The sequence below is a fragment of the Carlito syrichta genome, unplaced genomic scaffold (assembly GCF_000164805.1).
Source record: "Carlito syrichta isolate Samal-C Ts95f unplaced genomic scaffold, Tarsius_syrichta-2.0.1 Scaffold312132, whole genome shotgun sequence".
Lineage (NCBI taxonomy): Eukaryota > Metazoa > Chordata > Mammalia > Primates > Tarsiidae > Carlito > Carlito syrichta.
In genome coordinates, this window is record NW_007256228.1 from 23,355 (window position 1) to 40,212 (window position 16,858).

Genomic DNA, 16,858 nt, shown 5'->3' on the forward strand with positions numbered 1-16,858 from the left:
AGTATATCTTCCATCACTTTAATTACTTTTTTGTGCAATTTGAATGGAAAACTTCAAAGAAACATATGTTTTTTTTAAATTTGTACTTGTGTAAGTTTGTCCTGTTTAGTCACCAGCAATCTCTTCATGACTCTTGAGAGGGAACATCTGAGTACAAAGGGTTAAAATTCCTTCTAAAATATAAACTTCCTTTAACTGCTTATTTGATCATAGAATAACAACTTGAGCTTTCTAGCTTTAGGGGAGTATATCCTGTACTAAAAGTAGTACAGCAAAACAACAGGCAGAAAAGAGTATTACTGTAGTTATGATTATGGGCTCTAGAGTCAAACTGCTTGAATCTGACCTCCAGCCATTCATATGTTCTTAAGCAATTACTCAATTCCACTAAAGCACATAGTAGTAAATAACAACATCATTGCTAATACTGTTGTGAGAATTAAATGAAATAATGTATTTATAGCACTAAATGGAAGGCAGTACATAGACTGATGTCTCAATGTCAAAAATACTATTATAATATATATTTTAAGATAGTCTACATAAAAATAACAGTAAAGAAAATAAAACCTGATTTCTAAATCTTAAAGAAAAAGAATGGAATTTTTTTTTCTTTTTTGCCCTACTAATTTGGCAAACAATTTACTAAGTTACTTACTCATCCCCAAAGAGTTGATGGGTATATTCAGGAAAGAAAGTTCTAATATCATTTTCAAGATCTTCAGGAAAACGAACTGTTTAAAGGAATAAAAAATATAGAGTATTAAAGATATTAAATTAAAGATATGAAAGGTGACAGGTATTTCCATTTCAAGAATTTCACTATAACTAGGATACAGCCAACATTTTTCTTACTTAAAGTGTCATTTCTCCATTATATGATTTACACTAGATTTTCATGAGACTAGTGAACAATGAAAATCAGAATATTACTTTGAGTGCTTCAGCATCAAAACCCTACTTATTCTAAGAATTAGGAAACTAGGTATGACAGAAGCATCTAATTTAGCTTTTATGTTTCTGTATTTTTACACACAATGCAAAGAGTAAAAGAAAAACAAACAAAAAAAGACACCAAGATAAGAAAACCTACCATATCTAGGAAATGAAGAAACAATCTTAGAATAAAGAATAACCTGAGTTTGAGGAAGCCCATATCATCACATCATTTTTGACTGCTCGGTGACAGCAGCAGTTTTATGCTGTTTACACTGTAGTGGGCACGGTTGCTCATGCCTGTAACCCCAACCCTTGGGTAGACAAGAGGCGAGAGAATTGCTTGAGCCCAGGAGTTCAAGGCGCTCTTAGACAATATAGTGAGACCTCGATCTACAAAAAAAAAAAAATGTAAATGGTGCTTGCCTGTAGTCCCAGCTACTCTGGAGGCTAAGGCCTAGGTGGCCAAGGCTTTAATTGTGCCAGTGCCCTCCAGTCTCCAGTTACTCAGGAGGTTGAGGAAAAGGAATCACCTGAGCCTGGAAGGTAGAGGCTGTGGTGGGCCATTATTATGCCACTGCACTCCAGCCTGGAGACAGAGTAAGACCCCCATTTTGTCTCACTCTGTCTCCACATCACTCTGTCACCGCATCGAGTAAAGAGGAATTGTCTTGGGCCACACATAAATTATATAATATAGTGTATATACATATTAAGAGTTCTTATTTGAATTTTCCTTTGTGTGCTTTATAATTGAAAACAGCTGCTCACAAATGTATGTGCTGCCAAAAAGAGATGTCATGAATAAGGCATGATTGTGAACTTCAAAACTATAACTACACATGAGGTCACAAAGAAACTAAATGCCAAAAAATACATGCTGTTTAAAGATTTTGCCAGGCATGGTGGCTTATACCTATGATGCCAGCACTTTGTGAGGTGGATGAGAGGACTGCCTGAGCCCAAGAGTTCGAGACCAGCCTGGACAACTTGGTGAGACCTCATCTCTACAACAAATCAAAAAATTAGCTGAGTGTGGTGGTGCATGCCTGTAAGTCCAGGGACTTGGAAAGCTGAAGTGGAAGGATCACCTGAACCCAGCAGGTTGAGGCTATGGTAGCCATGAGCATGTCACTGCAACTCTACTTTAGTCTGGGTGACAAAGTGAGACTCCAACTCAAACAAAAAAAAAGATTTTGTGGGCATTATTAGCAGTCCTTGGCCGCATGCAGCCAGTGGACCACAGGTTGGACATGGTTATGGAGATGAAAATTTCTAACACTGTCATTTATCCACTGGGTGCCAAGGCATCACCTAGCAAACTACTAATTTACAGAAAAAAACATATTTCCACTGTAGCAATCCAGTAGTCACCACTTTTCCAAGCGATCTAACTTAGCATCATCCATTGTAGGATAAACTAATATCATATGCCTCATGATTCAATGCAATATGAAGTACAGTCATCCCTCGGTATACTATGGAGATTTTTTGGTTCCAGAGACCACGACCATACAAAAAAATGGACATACACTCAGTTTCCACAGTTTCATTTCACATCTCATGAATACTGTATCTGCATTTCAATCCGTGTTTGTTTGAAAAAAATCCATTTAAGAATGAACCCTGGCAACCCCCTTGGGTCCCCTCCCACTGTGGGAATTTTTCTGTCCTCTCAATAAATTCTGATTTCTAAAAAAAAGAATGGGCCCACAAAGTACAAACTCATGTTGTTCAAGGGTCAAATGTATATGGCATTCCCTATGAAGCTTTTTTGCCAAAAATGGTTTTTCTAAATCTAATCAAACTTTTTACCTTCCAACTTACAGGGAACACATAGGAAAAAGAAATAAGTTAAATAAAACCAAAAAGATGTAGACAAACAGAAAGTAAATTTGTCTAATAAATTTATTCTTCCAAGTAAATCAACAGCATAGAGGAAAGCACATGTGAGCCTGGAGGGACTGTTCTGGACTAAGAGATGAAAGAAATATTACAACTAAATGTACTGCATGATCCTTAATTGGATCCTGGTTAAATAATTTTTAAAGCTATTAAAAGAACTCTGAGAGCAACCAGGGAAGTCAGAAAATTACATAATATTGAAAAATTACCATTCATTTTCTTAAGTGTGATGATGGTATTATGGTTATATATGTGAAAGTCCATAAGTTAGGAGATGTACTATAAGGGAAGAGTGTCATGATGTTCAGATACCTACTGTCAAATAATTCAGCAAAAATACACATACACTAAAGCAAATATGGCAAACTGTTAATTGTTGAATCTAGGTATTAATTATATTCTCCCAATTTTTCTACATTTCTAAATTTTTCATAATAAAAACTGGAAGAAGAAAAAAAGAGGCCGGGCAAATACAACTATTTAAATGTTAAGATGTGAAAAGTGGGGTGATGCAATTACAGATATTCATTAGTTTGCTCTGTATATTTTGCATACTTGTAATATTTCATAGTTAAAAAAGTAAAGTAGTCCAATATGTCTAGACTGATCAACCTAAAAATTTCCAACTACCACATTTCTATTGTCTGAAAATGTTTGAAGATCTCTAGAAATTCTGAAAAATTAATTTCCACATATTGTTACACAGCACTTTGGCAGTAATAAGTAAACAGACATGTACAGAGAAAAGTACAAGTAATGAATAAGAAAAGCATCACAAGTTATTTCTATAATTCAGATTGGCCTTTTTCCAATGCCCCTGTTATTCCAAATTATTGAGGTTTTATTATTTTCCCATAAAATTTGGTCCACAGAAAACTGGTACTAAAAGTTGGTAAGTAGTGAGTTTAAGGCTGCATCAATCTATTTATTCATGTACCATGAAAAAATGTGAACTCTCCTGTAAATATTTTCACCTCTTTACAATGCAGTTATATTAGTAAAGCCAGTGAGTAAACAAGTAACCCAAATGTCAATAGGTGAGTAATTAAATTACAGTAAATATATCAAACCATTTATATAATCATTAAACATGTTACTGAGGAATGTTTGATGACAGATGTAAGAAAATGTTCATAGTGCATAGTTAAGTGAACAGAACATGACACTGTAACCTCAATTTTGTAAAAGAGAAATAATATAAATGAACATATAAGAAAATACCCTTGATTATAATACAAAAGTAGTTATTTTTAGTGATGAATTATGGTAATTTTTATTTCATGTACTCTTTAGTACTTTCCAAATTTTCTGCAAAATTATATTACTCCAATAGTCAGAAAAATGTACAGTAAAAGACTGAAATAATTCAAAATCAGCACAGGAAAACCCGTATCACTTGCACTGCTGTAGAAAAACGGCAGTTCAGCTCCCAAAACACTAAATGGCGCTTTATTGCTATATAGAACACAGGGCCTGCATTAAGTTTTCCTTTTGAATGTATGTCCTGTTGTTTCTATTCCTATAGTCTCCCCCACTTTTTTTAAGAGATGGTATCCCGCTCTGTCACCCAGGCTGGAGTGCAGTGGTGTAATCATAGCTCACTGCAGCCTTGAATTCCTGGGCTCAAGCGATCTTCCTGAGTAGCTAGGAAAACAGGGGCACACTACAAAGCCTAACTAATTTTTATTTTTTAAGAGATGAGGTCTCACCATGTTGCTCAGGCTGGTCCAGAACTCCTGGGCTCAAACGATCATCCTGTCTTAGCCACCCTTTTGCCTTCAGCTTGGATTCCATCCATATCCATCATGCTAGTGCTATTTCAGATTACTAATGACTTCATTGTGAAATTCAGTGAGGTTCTGCTTTTTGTCACTCTCTTCAGACTCTGTGACATTGGATGTTGTTAAACTCTTTTCCTATCTGAAATATTATTCTTTCTTTTTCACATCTGTATATACTATCCTGATTTAGTTCTTTGTTATCCTGTATTAACTGTTTCTTTTGCTTCCACTCCCTTACATACAAGCATTTTCCAAGACTTATCCCTTAGTCTTTTTTCATGGTCTGTCCCTGTGAGAGTTCATCTTTTTTCCTGGCTTCAGTTGTCAGCAGTAATACCACCACCAGAGTCAACTCTCTCCTCCAATCTTTATGTCTGTTAGTGGACCACCTTCTTATAGGTGCAAGCCACTGCACCCAGCAGTAAGTTCCTATACTTTCTAGCTCTCAGAATCACTTTGGTAATTTTTGGAAAGACAAGATACATGAAAGACGATATAGCCTCTGTGTCTTACTGGCCAAAAGCAAAAATAAGAAATCACCAAAGCACATTATTTTAATCAATTTTTAAAGTTTAATAAATATTTACGTATTCAACATATGTATAACCTGTTGACAGGTTCTCATAAGGCAGATATAAATGGGTTCTGGCTTTCAAGCAGTATCAGAGATGCTGCCATATATTCCCCATAGTATCTTATTACATTCTGGACTATATCTAAGTATATTCATATTCTTATGTTCTTGAAATCTTAGTGTTTTGATCAATACATCTTTTCCTGACCATGCAAAATGGCTATGTGTTTAATTTTATTATTTTAAAACACAGGGGTGGCCCCAGTGTGCTGGCAACATTCTCATCAGCACAGTCAGCCTATAACATCAGGTATTCTCAACATTAAATATACCTGGAGACACCATAATTGATCCTATCACGCTTTTTATTCCTATTAATTTCAGTCCAATTCCTAAATTATACCTTATTGCCTGGATTCTCATCTACTAATCTAATGTCATTTCCCACCCCTCCCCAACTCATAGTGACCACTGTGAAACATATAGGCTAATGACCACCAAAATTATCCATATCCACAACCTCTTCCTTGACTGCTCTCCTATACCATCTTGCCCTAACAGTTCACTGACACACATGGCTCTCCCCCTAAGAAGACTACTTCTCTTACAGACCTCTCAGCTAGTGGCTTTCTCTCCTATATCTTCATGCTGCTAGAACAGGGTATCCTTCTTGCTCCTTACTGGTTTCAGACTAATGTTGCTCTCCCCGCACTCTAAGAACAAACAGCTTTGAAGCTCATGTTCCATATCTCTCCCTCATTCTGTGAAGAATTAAGCTCCTGGCTCACTATCACATTTTCCAACATTACATCTGACTTAAATCTTGGTGACTTCAAAATTAATCTTCCAACAAACACTCTCAGCTCCTTCATTTCCCCCCCAAGAATCTTGTCTTTATTGTACCTTAGCCACTTATTTCCAAGCATGCCCTAGTCCTTATTTATCATTACTGATAACTACACCTCCTTAATATCTGTTTCAAACACTGTACAATCTTACCATTACCTCTTACCTTCCTACCATATTCCCTCTGATACCCCAATTCTAACAATTCTTCAACCTCTACCAAGACTTAAAATTTGAACATAATTTCACTGTCCCTCCTCTACTTCACATTTTCATTTTCTTCCCTTACCAATGTAGAATTCCATGGCCCATCAAAATTATCACACTCTCATGTAAACATACTCAAATCCTTTGCCCTAATCTTTGTCATAGCAGCCTGGTAAAACCCCAATTCAAGTTAAGTCTGACTATATGCCCACTTTTTGTGGTTCCCTCGCATCTGGATGTTACTAACCCCACTTCTATTCCTGAGCACAACCTGAAACAGGCCTTTAATGCTACCAGACAATCACAACATAGTTCTCAAGTTCACTTATTCCTCCCACTTGCCCAGATGACTATTTCCTCAAACCTCCAAAACCTTCTTCTACCATCACATTCTCCCATGTGACCTTGCTTTTTGTCTCACTTAGGAAATAGCAGAATATTCAGAAGAGAAATTGCAGAGTGCCACTTCTACATCTTCTAACTTATTGCAGTCATGCCCATATAGTCTCCTTCCTCTTGTTATGGTAGAAATTCTTCATCCTTCTATCTAAGGCTAATCCCTCCACTGATAAGATACTTTCCCCTCTTATATTCTCAAGGATACCACTCCACAAATACTCCCCTTTCTCTCCTGTATAATTTCCCCATTCTATAAAAGATCATAGGCATCAACATATAAACATGCTGTTACTTCTCCCATATTAAAAAAAAATTCTCATTATATTAATACCTGACAAAGTAGACTTCAACATGAGGCAAGATGAGAAGTTAAAGAGGGGACAGAGATAAAGAAGGAACATTTTACAAGTAAGGCCAATTCATCAAGAAGACATAGAAATCTAAATCTGTATGCATCTAATATCAGAGCTATAAATACATCAAGCAAAAATTGACCACCAAAGACATAAACAAACCAATCCACAATTACGTTGGAGATTTAAACAATCCTCTCTCAGTTGTTCTGTGAGAAATTTAGTGAAAATACAAAAGATTTGAACAATATTAAGCCTATTGATATTTATAGAATATACATAAAAATGCAGAATATAAACATTTTTCAATGCACCTAGGACATTAACCAAAATAGATAATATATTCTGGATTATAAAACAAGTCTCTATGAATTTAAAAGAACTGAAATTAAAAGAGTAAGTTTTCTGACCTTGATAGAATTAAATCAGAAATCAGTAACAATAAGACAGCTAGAAAAGTCCCAAATATTTGGAAGTTAAACAACACTTTTCTGTATAACCCATGAGTCAAAGAATAAATTGAAGAGGATTTTAAATTGATCAATTAAAAAAAATAACATATTAGAAATGGAGAGTACAATTAAATAATATTTAGAAACAAATTTCTAACATTAATGCTAGTATTAGAAAAGGAAAGTTTAGGTCAGGTTCATTGGCTCATGCCTGTAATCTCAGCACTTTGGGAGGCTGAGGTGGGAGGACTGGTTGAACCCAGGAGTCCGAGACCAGTCTGGGCAACACAGTGTGACCTCTTTGCTACAAAAGAAAAAAACTAGCCAGATGCAATGGTTTGCGCCTGTTGTCCCAGCTACTCGGGAGGCTAAGGCAGAAAAATAACCTGAGTCCAGGAGGTCGAGGCTGCAGTGAGCCATGACTGTGCCACTGCACTCCAGACTGGGCAACAGAGTTTAAAATCAATTATATAGATGACTACTTTAAGAAGGGAGATTTGTAAAAGAGCAAATTAACCCAAAGTAAGAAGAATAAAGGAATTTATAAAGATTAAGAGTGGAAAATAGAAAACACAAACAACAGAGAAAGACAATTACTGAAAAGCTCAATAAGACTGATAAACTTGTAGGCAGAATTATAAAAAAAATCCTCAACTTTCTGCCAGGAAAGTTAGATGAAACAGGGAAATTCCTTAAAAAATAAAAATTACCAAAATAAACATCAGAAGAAACAGAAAATCAGAATAATATTAAATCTAGGTTTTAGATTTGTAGTTAAAAACCCTCCAACAAAGAGAACTTAAGGCACAAAAAGCTTCACTGGCAAATTCTATCGGACATTTAAAGGAACAATAAAATCTTATGTAAACTCTTCCAACAAATAAAGAAAAACAGTTCTTTTTTTTTTGAGTTGGAGTCTCACTCTGTCGCCCAGACTGGAGTGCAGTGGCCGCTCCCGCCCACCGCTGCCTCGACCTGCTGGGCTCCGGTGATCCTCCCGCCTCAGCTTTCCAAGTAGCCAGAATTACAGGCATGCGCTACCACGCCCGGCTGATTTTTTGTTTTATTGTAGAGATGAAGTCTTGCTGCCCAGGCGGGTCTTAAACCTGCGGGCTCAGGCAATCCACTTACCTCAGCCTCCCAAAGGCGCGGGATTACAGGCTGAGCCACTGAGCCCGGCTGAAAAACAGTTCTTAACTCATTTTATGAGGCCAGTAAAACATTGATACTAAAACTGAACAAAGATACATAAGAAATCACTACCTGTCTTGAACAAGGATTCTTAACAAAATAGTACCACATTGAATACAGCAAGGAAGAAAAATGATAATACACTGTCATGCGAGACTAGTTTAATAGACTTTAAAACTCATCAGTTAGATGTGGTGGCTCATGCCTGTAATCCCAGCACTTTGGGAGGATGAGGCTATGGATTGCTTAAGTCCAGGAGTTCAAAACCAGCCTGGGAAACACAGAAAAACCTCATTTCTACAAAACATCAAAAAATTAGCCAGGCATGGTGGCACACACCTGAAGCCCAGCTACTCAGGATGCTGAGGTGGAAGGATCACCTGAGCCAGGAGGTTGAGGATGCTGTGAGCCATGACTGTCATAACTATGTCACTGCACTCCAATCTGAGTAACAGTGATCCCAACTCAAACAAAACAAAACAAAACAAAACCCTCACCAGCATAAGTTACCACATTATCAGAATTAAAGGGAAAAAAATCTTATGATGCTCTCAATAGAAAAAAATATTAATCAAAATGCAACACTTTAATAATAAAAACTCTTTATCAAACTAGGACAAAAAGGAAACTTCTTCAACCTGATAAAGTGTACATATGAAAAACCTACAGCTAAAGTCTTACTAAATGGTGAAAGGTTCACTATCTTCCTACTTAAACTGGGAATAAAGCAAGAAAATGAAATACAGTCAGCTCTCTATATATACAGTTCCACATATACAGGTTCTACACCCACAACAAAGGATCAATGAGGCTGGTTGAATCTGTGGACCAGAATCCACGAATAGATGAATTTTGATATCCACAATACCTGAAGAATACCAAGGGACAAATGTGTAGTCTGAAAAGGATGAACTAAAACTTTCACCATTCAGAGGTAATATGTGTGTGTAGAAAGTCCTAAAGAATATACATTTCTTTTAAAACTATTATAATAAATGAATTTACTGAGATTACAGGATATAAGACAATTGTACAAATCGTGCCATTATGTGTGTGCACATGCATGCATGCATACTCATGAAACAACTAGAAGAGAAAAATAGTAAAAGTATACCATTTTTAAAAGCATCAAGAAACAAAATACAAAGATTTACTTAGATAAATTTAACAAGACTGAAAACTTGAAACATTTCTAGAAGAAACAGATATGTCATGTTCATAGATTGGAAGGCTCAATATTATTCTCTCCACATTCACTTATAGATTCAAAGTAATCTCAATTAACTCAGAACGTTTTTCATAGAAATTAAACTAATTCCAAAATTATATGGAAATGAAGTGAAAAATAATCAAAACAATCTTGAAAAGAAACAAAGAAGAAGGACTCAGCACCAAAACTCACTAAAAATTTACACTAGTTCAGACAACATAATATTGGTAGAGGTTAGACAAATAAATCAATGAAAATAGAGTCCAGATGAAGATCCACATGTATAAGGTCAATTTATTTTTATCAAAGCATTCACATAAATTATACTGGAACAATGGAATATCCATATGCAACAATAAACCTTGGAACTCTTCTTCATATTGTACATGAAAAATGTGAGACAGATCAAGGACCTAATTGTAAAAAGCTTCCAGAAAAAAAAGACTGGGAGATCTTCATGATCTCCTTGAGTAGGCAAACATCTCAGGCAGGAACCAGAAAACACTAAAACAATTATTAAAAATTAATAAACTGAACATTATCAAAACGGAAAACTACTTATCAAAAAACACTTTAGAATATGCACAGGCAAGACAGACTGAGAGGAAAATATGCACAAAACATATGTAGAAAGGACTTGTGTCCAGAACCAGAACATATAAATAACACTACAACCCCATTTTAAAATGAGCAAAAATTTGAACAGATGAGTCATGAAAAGGATAGATATAAATGGTCAATAACCACATTTTTAAAAATTGTTGTATCTTATTTGAGTTGGAGTCTCACTCTGTCACCCAGACTGGAGTGCTGTGGTACACTCCTGGCCACCACAGCCTCAACCTGCTGGACTCCAGCGATCCTTCCGCTACAGCCGTCCAAGTAGCAAGAACTACAGGCAGACGCTACCACGCCCAGCTAATTTTTGATTTACTGTAGAGATAAGGCCTTGCCAAGTTGCCCAGGTAGGTCTCGAACCTGAGGGCTCAGGCAATTCACTCGCCTCGGCCTCCCAAAGTGCTGGGATTACAGGCTGAGCCACCAAGCCTGACCTAAAAATTCTTTAATAGCATTAATCATCACGGAAAATCAAATTAAAACCACAATGAAACACCACTATATACCCTCTAGACAGTCTAAAATCAAAAAAAATATATCAAATTTTGGTGAGGATATGGAATAACCAGAATTCTAATGCACTTCTGACGGGAGTATAAACGCACTTTGAAAATCAGTATGAGCCAGGCTTGGTGGCTCAGCCTGTAATCCCGCGCTTTGGGAGGCTGAGGTGAGTGGATTGCCTGAGCCCGCGGGTTCGAGACCCACCTGGGCAACGTGGTGAGACCTCATCTCTACAATAAATCAAAAATTAGCCGGGCGTGGTAGCGCGTACCTTTTGTTCCAGCTACTTGGAAGGCTGAGGCAGAAGGATGGCTGGAGCCCAGCAGGTCAAGGCTGTGGTGGCCGGGAGCGGCCACTGCACTTCAGTCTGGGCAACAGAGTGAGACTCCAACTCAAAAAAAAAAAAAAGAAAATCAGTATGGCAACCCTCTTATAAAGTTAAACATGCAAATACCCTATGACCTAGCAAATCCACCACTAGGAATGTATCCAAAATAAAATCATATGTCGGCCAGGCGCGGTGGCTCATGCCTATAATCCCAGCACTTTGGGAGGCCGAGGTGAGAGGATTACCTGAGCCCACGGGTTTGAGACCAGCCTGGGCAACTTGGTAAGGCCTCATCTCTACAATAAATCAAAAAATTAGCCAGGAATGGTGGCGCGTGCCTGTAGTTCCAGCTACTTGGAAGGTTGAGGCAAAAGGATCACCTGAATCCAGCAGGTCGAGGGTATAGTGACCGTGAGCATGCCACTGCACTCCAATCTGGGCGACAGAGTGAGACTCCAACTCACATAACATAACATAACATAATATAACATAACATAACATAAAATCATATGTCCACAAAAAGGCTCTTACAAAAATAACCAAAAACTAGAAAAAACCCAACATCACTGGTGAATAGTTATGTAGCCAACAACAAAAGAGTACTCAGCAACAAAAGTGAACGACTGATACAGACAACATATGACGTACCTTAAAAAAAATTATGTAAGTATGGCCGGGCTCAGTGGCTCAGCCTGTAATCCTAGCGCTTTGGGAGGCCGAGGTGAGCGGATTGCCTGAGCCTGTGGGTTCAGACAGACCTGGGCAACTTGGCGAGACCTCATCTCTACAATAAATCAAAAAATTAGCCGGGTGTGGTAGCGCACACCTGTAGTTGCAGCTACTTGGAAGGCTGAGGCGGAAGGATCGCCGGAGCCCAGCAGGCGAGGCTGCGGTGGCCGGGGGCGGCCATTGCACTCCACTGGGCGACAGAGTGAGACTCTAACTCAAAAAAAAAGAAAAGTTACAACTTAAGAAGTGTAGTGGGAAACAAGCAGAGAAGTCATATGGAAAAGAAGTCAATGTGAACCCAAAAGACCTCTACAGACTCATCAAGTGATTAATAATCCATTGAGCAATAATAAATCAAAAGGATTTTTTAAAAAAATTATGCTTAAGTAAACAAGTCAGTCACAAAGCCGGTATGTATGATTAATTCCATTTATATAAAGTTCTACAACAGACAAAACCACCTTCGGTGAAAGAAATCAGAAGAGTAATCACCTTGCAGATGGTAGAGATGGCATGGGAAGAAACTTTTTTTTTTTTTTTTTGAGTTGGAGTCTCACTCTGTCACCCAGACTGGAGTGCAGTGGCTCGCTCCTGGCCACCGCAGCCTCGACCTGCTGGGCTCCAGCCATCCTTCTGCCTCAGCCTTCCAAGTAGCTGGAACTACAGGCACACGCTACCACGCCCGGCTAATTTTTTATTTATTGTAGAGATGAGGTCTTGTCAAGTTGCCCAGGTGGGTCTCAAACTACTAAGAGGGCCTGCTCTCATTAATGTTAGTGTACCACTAACAACTATAAGCTTATCTAGCACCCAGATATTGGCTTTGAAATACCATTTTCCACATCAAACATCAAACAGGCCCTCAAGAAATGACTGGTTCCAAGGTTGGGGCAGAGATAAATGACATATTATTGTTCCAGGATAAACAAATAATGAAGGAATCAAAAAAGGAAGGAAGGAGACAAGTAAAAAAAGAAACAGATGCCAGCTTGAATTGGGCTCTCACTGGCTAAGTCAGGGACTATTTGAGCATCAAAATACATGGTAGTAACGGGTTATAATCCACTAAATAAAATAAGCAAACAAATGAAAGAACGGAAAGTCAGATGAAAAACTGATAGGGTGCAGTGAGATCAGAACACCACTTTTATGATATTCCTACCAAAAATATGTAACCTGAAATAAACCATGAGCAAACACGTCCATGGGCAAAAATGTACTTTAATTTGTCACCCAAATTAAAGAACATTCTACAGAATAACTTGCCTGTAATCTTTAAAAATGTCGAGGTCATAACAGTCAAGAAAAGACCAACAACTGTTCCAGAATGAAGGAGACAAAAAACACTAGCCAAATGCAAGCCCTAATTCTAAACTGGAAGTGACCAAGAGCTGCAGGGAGAGGCAAATGGGGAGTTACTACTTATTGGGTACAGTTTCTGCTCAGGATAATGGAAAAGTTTTGGAAGTATATTGAGGTGATGGTTGCACAACATAAATGTAATTAATATCACCTAAGTATACATTTAAATGGGTAAAAAGAGAAATAGAAAAAAAGACTCATTCTTCCCCACAGTAACCTACCTCACACCATCCATTACCTGCAGGAAATTGTGCTTATCAACCTCTCAAAAAGAAATCGAAAACCGCTTGCTATTGATGGAAAAATCTTGAGATAACCTTAGCTGAATTACTGCTATACAGTCAAGAGTTAAAATTATCCCCTGTACCTAACACAATACCTGTCATTAACACTGTCCGGAGAAACAGAGGATTGGGAGGGCTGAAGACAAAGAGAGAGTAAAAAAAGGTTGGTTGAGGGAAACAAGATATTGCCACTGATTGCCAAGGATTAAAATGACCAGATAATTCAGTAAATTTTAGTTGTCATGTATGTGCAGAACTTGAGTTAGGCAAACTGGATTTTGATAATCAAAAAGTATATACATTAAAAAAAATTGGCACATCCAGCTTATCACAGCCACAGCTATTACCAACACATGCCACCTGTGAGTCAAAAGGTTGTCCTACTACCACCACTGGTACAGCTACACCACATATGTGGAGCCTGAAGCCTCACCTACCTGCCTGGCTTAATGATGCCATATGGCAAGCTACCTGGAGGCCCAAGAATTGGCCTACCTGGTCCACTAACACCAGTGCATGTGCACAGTGCCCAAAGGCCAAAGGACAGGCCTGCTGGCATACTGCTGCCACCATAATGGAGCCCCAAAATTGGAGTCCACCTGGCATTCCTGTCTCCAGCAAAACTTCGCCACAGTCTCCACTAACAACCACAGTCAGAGCCACTGAGGAAATCAGACACTATGATGCTGTTTACAGCTGAAAAAATCAAAAGACTACACTATTCTTCACACCCAGAATTAAAGCTAAAGTGCCCTACCCAATCAACACCATAGATACTTCCCCTATATAAGCTAATTTTAAAAACTAGAATAAGGTCAGGCACCATGGCTCACACATATAATTCCACCACTTTAGAAAGTGGAGGTGAGAAGATTGCCTGAGCCCCGGGGTTTGAGACCTGCCTGGGTAACTTGGCAAGAACACATGTCTACAATAAAAACCTTAAAATTAGCCTAGTGTGGTGGCATGCGCCTACAGTTCCAGCTACTTGGAAGTCTGAGGTGTAAAGATCACCTGAGCCTAGCAGGCAGAGGCTGTGGTAACTGTGATTGTGCCACTGCACTCCAGTCTGGGTGATAGAGTGAAACTCTTACTCAGAAAAAAGGAATAAGCCACTACTGTTACATCAGATACACAAGCATCAATGAAAGGACACAAAAAACATAAAAAACCAAGGAAATATGACACTTCCAAAAGTGTCATATAATTCTCCATTAGCAGATTCCAACAAAATGAAAAAGAAAATTGAAAAATGCCTGAAAAAGAATTCAAAATATTTTTAAAACTTGATGAATACAGATAAATGATACAAAGAAAACAGAAAAACAATTCATGATATAAATGAAAAATTCAGCCAAAAAAAAAAAGTTATCATAAGAAATAACCAAACAGAAATCCTAAAGATGATGAACTGAATGAACAAAATAAAAAATACTGTCAAGAGCTTCAAAAGTAGACTAAATCAAGCAAATGGAAGAATTTCAGAAAGTGAAAACAGGTTTTTTTGAAATAACCCCCCCCAAAAAAAGAATAAAAAAGAACCAAAAAAGCCTATGTGTGTGATCATAGGGGACACCATAAAGCAACCAAATATTTGCATATTGGGTGTTCCAGAAGGTGAAGAGAAGATCAATGACAAAGAATACCTATTTAAAGAAATAATAGCTGGAAACTTCCCAAGTTTAACAAGATTTTAGACATACCAATACAGGAAACTCAGAGATCCTAAAACAGACATAACCAAAAAAGGTCTTCTCCAAAACCCATTACAATCCAACTATCAAAAGTCAAAGAGAGAATTCTAAAAGCAACAAGAGAAAAATGTCTATCCACATATAAGGGAATCCCATCAGGCTAACAGGAGATTTCTCAGCAAGACACCTTATAGAACAGGAGACAATGGAAAGATATATGGAGGGGGGATGGGGAGAACTGTCAAGAATACTACATCCAGCAAAGTTATCTTTCCTAAATGAAGGAGAAAGAAAATCTTTCCTATCCAAGCAGAAACTGAGCAAATTCATCGTCACTAGATCAGCTCTATAAGAAATGCTTAAGGGAATCCTATACCTGGCAGCAAAGAACACATCTACCACCACGAAAATATAGGAAAGTATAAAACACTACTAGAGCAAACACACAAATGAGAAAGGAAAAGAACTTAAATGTTACTACTGGCCAGGTACAGTGGTTTACACCTATAATTCCTGCACTTTGGGAGACCAAGGTGAGAGGACTGCCTGGGCAACTTGGCAAGACCTCGTCTCTACAATAAATAAATAAATAATTAGCTGGGTGTGGTGGCATGCACCTGTGGTTTCAGCTACTTGGAAGGCTGAGGTGGAAGCATCACCTGAGCAATTGAGGCTGCAGTGGCTGTGAGCGTGCCACTTCACTCCAGCCTGGGCGACAGAGAGAGACTCTGACTCAAAAAAAAGTTACCACTACAGAAAACTACTAAACCACAATGATAAACAAGAGAGAGAAATACAGAATACACAAAACAACTGAAAATAAATAACAAAATGACAAGAGTAAGTCCTTACGTATCAATAATAAACTTGAATGTAAGCTGGGCTCGGTGGCTCAGCCTGTAATCCCGTGCCTTTGGGAGGCTGAGGTGAGTGGATTGCCTGAGCCCGCGGGTTCGAGACCCGCCTGGGCAACTTGGCGAGACCTCATCTCTACAATAAATCAAAAAATTAGCCGGTCGTGGTAGCGCGCGCCTGTAAGTCCAGTTACTCGGAAGGCTGAGGCGGAAGGATCGAAGGAGCCCAGCAGGCGAGGCTGCGGTGGCCGGGAGCGGCCACTGCACTCCAGTCTGGGTGACAGAGTGAGACTCCAACTCAAAAAAATAAAAATAAAAAAAATAAACTTGAATGCAAACATTACATTTTCCATTTAAAATATATAGAATGAGCTGGGCTCGGTGGCTCAGCCTGTAATCCCACGCCTTTGGGAAGCTGAGGTGAGTGGATTGCCTGAGCCCGCGAGTTCGAGACCCGCCTGGGCAGGCAAGACCTCATCTCTACAATAAATCAAAAAAATTAGCCGGGTGTGGTAGCGTGCACCTGTAGTTCCAGCTACTTGGAAGGCTGAGGCGGAAGGATCGCCGGAGGCTAGCAGGTCGAGGCTGCGGTGGCCAGGAGCGGCCACTGCACTCCAGTCTGGGCGACAGT

At 38.5% G+C, this 16,858-nt stretch overlaps 1 protein-coding gene across 1 annotated transcript in view; it reads right to left on the reverse strand.

Annotated features, from left to right (window-relative positions):
• Positions 1-16,858, reverse strand: part of LOC103272111 (histone acetyltransferase type B catalytic subunit) — a 43,422-nt gene that overhangs the window by 16,031 nt on the left and 10,533 nt on the right. The window contains exon 3 of the mRNA XM_008069594.2: positions 659-734. Within this exon, the coding sequence (XP_008067785.1) occupies positions 659-734 (76 nt within the window). The remainder of the gene's footprint in view (positions 1-658; positions 735-16,858) is intronic.